The 7,170-nt window shown below is 37.4% G+C and overlaps 1 protein-coding gene across 1 annotated transcript; it reads left to right on the top strand.

The window, feature by feature from the left end:
• Positions 1–566: 566 nt before the first annotated feature.
• LOC110914204 (suppressor of Mek1-like) lies at positions 567–2,221 on the top strand. Its single transcript, XM_022159014.1, has 5 exons — positions 567–699; positions 808–957; positions 1,004–1,272; positions 1,478–1,594; positions 1,790–2,221. The coding sequence occupies exons 1-5, from the start codon at positions 567–569 to the stop codon at positions 2,219–2,221; spliced, it is 1,101 nt and encodes a 366-aa protein (XP_022014706.1).
• The last annotated feature ends 4,949 nt before the right edge of the window (positions 2,222–7,170 follow it).

A 7,170-nucleotide genomic window follows, 5' to 3' on the forward strand; every position in this document is an offset into this window, starting at 1 on the left:
TTCACATGAAGGTTTCATGCGAATGTTTCACCTTTTGTTTAGCTTAGATGCCGAATGTTTGACTTTCGTTTAGCTTAGTTTTGTATACAAATAGTTCTTGTAACTTTGTTTCATTTTATCAAGACTAAATTTCACAATGAGCGAAGGATTCTATGTACGAAAGACTTTAGATCAGTTTGATGTTGATGAAATTTATGGTCAGTATTCAACAACAAATTAGTTCTTAAAATTGAAAATTTAAGACTAGTTTGATGTTAAAAGTCGAAACTTTTGTAATGTTGAAGCGTATCCTACTCTCGTTACTACAAGGTTGCATCATGGAGGCACATTTACGGTTTCTTTAGGTAGAACATACATGAATGGTAAGGATAATTTTATTGATCGTTGAGACAGTGATAAGTTCTGTACACGAGAAGGATCTTGCTATGATAATGTTATGTTATGCTGAAGGATCAACTATCTACTATCAGTTTTTAACCTTAAGACAGGATTTAGATACTTGTCTTTGTAGCCTAGCTTGTGATGCAAATGTATTGGAATTGTTAAAATATGTCCCTGAACATAGGATGATAGATGTGTATACTGAACATGGTAGTACAAGTATACCATCATATTTGCCTATACCAGCTGCATGTTTGGTTATTGAAGAAATTAATGAAGAGGAGGACAATGGAATAGTAGGGAGTGTTATAAGCAATGGTTTTAGGGTGTTATAGTTGGGATGGTAAGAAAATTTAGACGTGTGGCAATCTAGTGGTGTGCAATAAGATGTTTTTGCTATTTCGGATTATGAAAATGCTAATGTAGATGATAGTAATGTTAATGCAGATTCTAGGAATGTTAATGTAGAAAATAATAATGATAAGGGTGAGGATGTTAATGCAGATTGTGAGGAGGGTGTCAATGTAGATGATAGAAATGATAAAAATGATAAGTGTGAGGATGTTAATGTGGATTGTGAGGTGATGAGAGTATAAATCGGGTGATGAAACTGATAATTTAGGTGATGAGAGTGTTAATTTAGATGATGGGGATGATCATATAACAGAGGAGGATAGTGAGAGTGATTACATTGTTGATAAGGGAAACAATATGGATGATCGTCAAGTGGATATGAAGAACTATAAGTTGAATATTGATGTGGGTGTGGTTAACAATATCAAAGTTGTTGACAAATATGATTTTAATGAGGAAGTCTTGGAAAATGAGACCTTTGACAGTGGACCAGAATCTGATAATGAGGCTAATAGTATTAGAAGGCATAGTTTAAGGGTTTTTTTAGGAAAGAAAATGTAAACAACAACACTTTCTATCTAGGACAAATAGTTGGTACTAAACAAGAAGCAAATGATAGAATTAGAAAACATGTTGTTGAGACTAAAAGACTAATTAAAACTGTAAGGATGATAAAACAAGGGTTAGTGAAATATATCAAGGGGGAATGCCAAACTTTAAAGTAAAAGAATATGGAACACAGGTCATTAAAAATACTCAAGGTTTGTTAGAAGTCAAAGGAAAAGATAAGGGTCAACAGGAAAAGAAAGGCAAAGATGAGGGGCTAAAAGAGAATGACATTAAAGATGACAAAGTTAATGTTGGTTGGAAGGGGGGGGGGGGGGGGAAAGACAAACCCCACCAATATCAATGTCCATGTGTTATTTTAATATTAAAAGATGGGGAAAGTGAATATTGGATGGTAACGACATTGATCATTGATCATAAATGTCTTCAAAGTAGGACCATTTATGCTTGCACTTCTACATTTCTGTCTAAACAAATGCTGGAACAGATCGAGGGAAATCATGGTATACCGATCAAAGCTGTACAGGAACAGTTCCAGAGGAGGTATGAGTTGAATGTGTCTAAAATGAAAGCATACAGGGCCAAGATCAAGGCAAAGAAACAGGTACAAGGGGATTATAAGTCACAATATACTTTGCTGAAGTCATATGTAGATAAACTGTTGAATACAAACCCTAGGTTAACAATTAAGATTGAGGTTGAACCTGTAAAAAATTCAAGTGATAACACCAGAATCTTTAAAAGGATATATGTATGCTTGGGAGCTTTGAAACATGGATTTAAGGCTATAGGAAGGGAACTGTTAGGTTTGGATGGAGCTTTCATGAATGGTCCTTACCCTGGTCAGATCTTATCTACTATTGGTGCTGATCCAAACAATAATATCTACCCTGTAGCTTATGCAATTGTCGAGGCATAGGCTCTAAGCTCTTGGACCTGGTTTCTTGAATGTTTAGGGGAAGATCTGGGATTGGGCAGGAACTCAAACTTCACCTTCATTGGTGATAGATAAAAGGTATATGTACTAACTTATATTTAATAGTTGTTTTGATTACAAGGTATAATGTCTGAATGAAATTGACTACACAAGGTATTCTAGCTGCCATAAAAATTGTTCCCATGTGTTGAACACATATTTTGTTTAAGGTATATTCATGAGAATATGACATTGTTTTTGAAAGGTCAACTTTATAAAGATAAATTATGGACGACAACTTCATGTACAACAGTTGTTCAACTCTAAGAAGGAATGGATGAGTTGAAGGTATTAACAAAATGCTCATTTGTGGTTGTATAAAATACCACTTCAACATTAGACCTTATCACACTTTTCAGGTATTTAGCAAAGATGTTCATTTTGGTGTTTTATAATGATATGTGAACAATATCATGTTTAATTTGAACATGTGAATTCAGGATCGGATGAATTCCCTAACTGTTGATTGTGTAATACCACGTGAAGTGTGCGGAATCCAAACACGTGTGTGGACAGAAGATAAGAATGTAATAATAAGCTGATTTCAATTAATGATCTGACAAGTACAAAAACGAGAAATCAATCGGACAGAGTTTCCCAACTCAAGTCACGACAAGTTACAAATGACGAAGACCCACTCTCCTATTTATAGGCATGACCCATCCGGATGGACTAGTTAGCGGATGGCCTCATCCGGACGGATGGACCTCATTCGGACGGATGGGCTTCCGGATGAACAAGATCTTCATACGTCCGGATGGACCATGTGTCCATCCGTCCGAATGGACTTCAGTACACTTCAATGATTGCCTTTTGCTCAGTTCAGCACCGGTCTTGTATCATCTGACAAAGCTACGTTACGTGATTGACGCAAGCGATAAACATATGCATTCACAGACTCCCCTTTGGATATTGCTGCGGTAAATCTCGTAGCTTTCTGTCTTTCTTTGAGTCTTTTAGAAATGTTGACATTCTCAGCAACACAGGCTCCCTCAGAATCCCCGTGGATCTGCTATCAGCTTCAAGCTGCTCCCCCTTTCGATTAACTCCTCCTTCAGGCTCCCCCTTGCTTTAAGCTTTCGTGCTTTCAGCTGCTAGGCTCGTCACCTGGTTCTACAAGCTCCCCCGTACTTCAAGCTCGTCTTCAGACTCCCCCTTAAGCTTAGGTATCGGGATCGCAGTCTGGCTCAATCACCTGAAAATTCTCAAGCAATTTATAAGATTTTGACAATTTAAAGATTGAAATCAATACCCTAGCTCTAAACATATAATCATGAAAAAGCTGGAGCATTTCAAATATGTGCCAGCACAGGACATCGTTTGTTCACAGAAATATGGATTTTATATTTAACAGTAAAAGCGTTTTGGTTTTCCAGAATCGATGACCTGGCTCTAAAAATTCTCTAATCGAAAACTGGCTCTTAATCACATAAGTATTCCCAGAAATAATAACCTGACTCTCTCCCCCTGTCAAATAACTATGTATATGACATTTTAAGAATCCAAAAACCTCACATTATCATCCAAGTCCAAATTAATGACCTTGGATATTTTCACAAACTATTTTTGATTTATCACTTAAAAACTTCACGTTTCAAATTAATGAACTTGTTTATTTTTCAGAAACACGTTCAACATAGTTAGACTTTGAAACTCAGCTTTCAGACATCGGTTGTCGAAAATAAAGTAGAATCAAAATCTTTTTATATTTTTCTTAAAACATAAATCAGAAAAGAAATATTTACATACAATATTTTTGTTCGAGTTGGTGTCAGAGGATCATATCAGTTTTTGACAAATCACTAGCACCGTTGAGCTATAAACACTTTAAGTTCTAAACGATTCACTTAGATTGTCAGTATACTAATCCACTTAAATTTTCATACAAAGTTCAACTGATTCGAGATACAAGATTTAGTGTTTTAAGCACTTAACTTATTCGTGTGTCCCACCTCAGAATATACTCTCGTATCAAGATTCCCTAGATTCAGCCTTACAGGTGAATATACTATATTGATATCTATAACAACCCTCCTAGAACCCTTAACGTGACCCTAAACGTCCTAGAATATACCCCGTATGCGAGAAACGGACCCTAAATACCTTAATATTTATAAAAAAAAACAAATCAAAACAAAAATACCTTCGCCCGCGGGCCGCGACCCAGACACCGGAGTCTGTCGCGGGGCGCAAGGACCTTTGCTTGCTCAACACTGCATTTCGCCACGTGTCCAGTGACTCAACAAAGCTAGGCCAATGACTGGCCAAGGCTAGGCCCTAGCCAGTCTACCTCGCGGGCTGCGAAGACCGAAGCCAAAGGAGTCGCGGGCCGCGACTCGCTGTCCAACCAACCTATAAATAGAGGCTTCAAGCCTCATTTCTCAACGTTCATTTTCTGATATTCTCTCTCAACTTCTGTTAGTATAAACTCTCGGGAATAATACCCCTAAAAAGAGAAGCTCTGCCTCGTTGTAAGTATTATAACCCTATTTGTTACCCTACACGATCGATCTAGGGCTCCGTAATGCATGTCAAGGCTCTGCCTGACTCAGTCATTGGAGTTCTGTCCCGTGTTACACCTGATTGATCTAGGACTCCGTAATGCATGTCAAGGCTCTGCCTGACTCAGTCATTGGAGTTCTGTCTCGAGTTATACGGTTAATGTGATTTGGGTTATTTTACTAACACATGTGCGTTGTTTAATTTTAATAGATAATAACCAGGAGATACACCAGGAAGCTTTAGTTTTACCTAAGTAAACAATGTGAGTACATCTTCTTTTTGTCACCTTTTTACCAAAACCTCAAATGTTTTAAATTATACTAAACAGTAATTGAGTATTTGTAATTCTACAATTACTGCCGGTATGTTGGGGTTTTGTATACATTACTGAAAGACGTTACCATTGGACAAAGAGTTAGCCAATGAGTAATATTAGGAGTGTGAATTTCTGACATGACCCGAAAACCCGAAACGAACCTAACACGGAATTCGCGGGTTTAGGTTTAGTCTAAACGGGTTCGGGTCAGTTTCAGGTTGAACCCGTGAACCCGTTTAGGTTAATGGGTCGGGTTCGGGTTAACCTGGTCGGGTTGGCGGGTTGACCCGTTTAACACATTTATACTATATTATATTTTTTACAATATATTTTATATCATAAATTAAATGGGGTGTGTATTTTATGCCATGATTATAACTTAGAAGGAGAAATTAACATATATTTTATAATTTAAATATGATATTATTATATACATTTGTGTTTTTTAAGTAAATATTAATTTTAATATATTAATTTCGGAAAAAAATTTAAAAAATTCGGGTTAAACGGGTCGTGTTCAGGTCAACCCACGAAACTTCGGGTCGTGTTCGGGTTCATATGTATGATATGATTTTCGGGTTCGGGTCGGGTTTGGGTTCGGGTCGGGTTCGGGTTCGTGTAAAATTTTTGGGTTCGGGTCGGGTTGAACCCGCCAACCCGCGAACACGGCCCGTTTAACACCCCTAAGTAATATGACCCACAAGTCAGGTGTTGACACTACTGAATGAGTAATTGAGTAGGTATAAACAAATGTAATTGTGGATGCCCTCAAAACTGTAAAGTTGTAAAACTGTTTTGATTAAACTGGGATGCACTCGCGAGTATTTCTTGCTGATAAAATCTTTTTAAAACGCGTTTCAGGTAACTTAATGTGAAGCAAATAGAAGCCAGCTGGAGAGCACTGAAGGTCTGGAAAAGTGGCTATAAAAGTTACCTAAATAAAAAGGAGATTTGTTTTCAATAAACTAGGGTTTATCCCTATAAAAATATTGTAATGAAAACTTGGGTTTTATCCCATTTATTTATTTATTTGTTATAAAAAGTTTGGTGTTTTAACTCTGATAAAATATTTCCTAACTACGTTCGTGATGTCTCATTTCCGCTGCCAAATTAATAAAAACCTATACCACCCGCTCTGCGTGCTGCGGTCGCCCGCCTCCCGGGGAAGGGGTCGGGGGTTGTGACAGAATGTGTTATCAGAGCTACAACCACTGGTTTAAGCCAATGAAGTGTCCTGCTAACACTTAAATTCTGTGTTAGGAAATAATTTATGTGATTATATGTAAATATGTATATTATTGTCTTGAGTTATTTGACAATTTGTTACTTTACAATATGAGTGAGCAAGGTACATCCGACGCTTATCGTAAAATAGCTAGTTCCCCAAAAGATGAAGGAACCTCGTCTCAGCCAAACCCCTCAGGATACTCAGCTGATACTGAGGAGGGAATATTTATTTTTAAGGGACAGTTTGAGGAACCCTTACCTTCTAAAAAGAGAGGATGGTTTAATATGAAAGCGCATGAGAGGAGGAAGAGGATGAAGAAATTACAAAAGGAATGTGTTTAGTGATGGCATCAGATTCATAATTGATTGAGAAAAGTCTGGTGGCAAGAAAAGCTGCTTCCAGGAGGTTGTCAAAGTGTTTTCGCTTGATGATTCCATTCTTGGGTGGTTCATTTGGCCCTTGTTCATGTAACTCGACTAATAGCCCGGTATATCCCATTTTAGTTTTACACCATTGTGAACCTCACGCCTTATTTATTCTCTGATCGAGGTTCTCGGCATTGAAAAATCTTCGTAAACTAAATCACACGTGTATATGTTGACATTTAGGAGATATACAGTCAAGAAAATCAAGAGCAATGGTGATATATATGCGGATTGGACACCAAAAATTAAACACTAATAAAATGGATACAATTTAAGGAATGTGTTTAGTGACGGCATCAGATTCCTAATTGATGGAGAAAGGTCTGGTGGCAAGAAAACCTGCTTCCAGGAGGTTGTCAAGTGTTTTCGCTCGACGATTCCATTCTTGGGTGGTTGGTTTGGCCCTTGTTCCTGTAACTCG

This window comes from Helianthus annuus, chromosome 12 (assembly GCF_002127325.2).
Source record: "Helianthus annuus cultivar XRQ/B chromosome 12, HanXRQr2.0-SUNRISE, whole genome shotgun sequence".
Lineage (NCBI taxonomy): Eukaryota > Viridiplantae > Streptophyta > Magnoliopsida > Asterales > Asteraceae > Helianthus > Helianthus annuus.

What these genes read in the sequence shown, in the direction of transcription:
- LOC110914204 (XM_022159014.1), top strand. Translation starts at nt 567, where the DNA reads ATGATAGATGTGTATACTGAACATGGTAGTACAAGTATACCATCATAT. An exon ending in AGGGAGTGTTATAAGCAATG is followed by an intron (nt 700 to 807) that starts GTTTTAGGGTGT and finishes ATGCTAATGTAG; the next exon opens with ATGATAGTAATGTTAATGCA. An exon ending in TTAGAAGGCATAGTTTAAGG is followed by an intron (nt 1,273 to 1,477) that starts GTTTTTTTAGGA and finishes TATGGAACACAG; the next exon opens with GTCATTAAAAATACTCAAGG.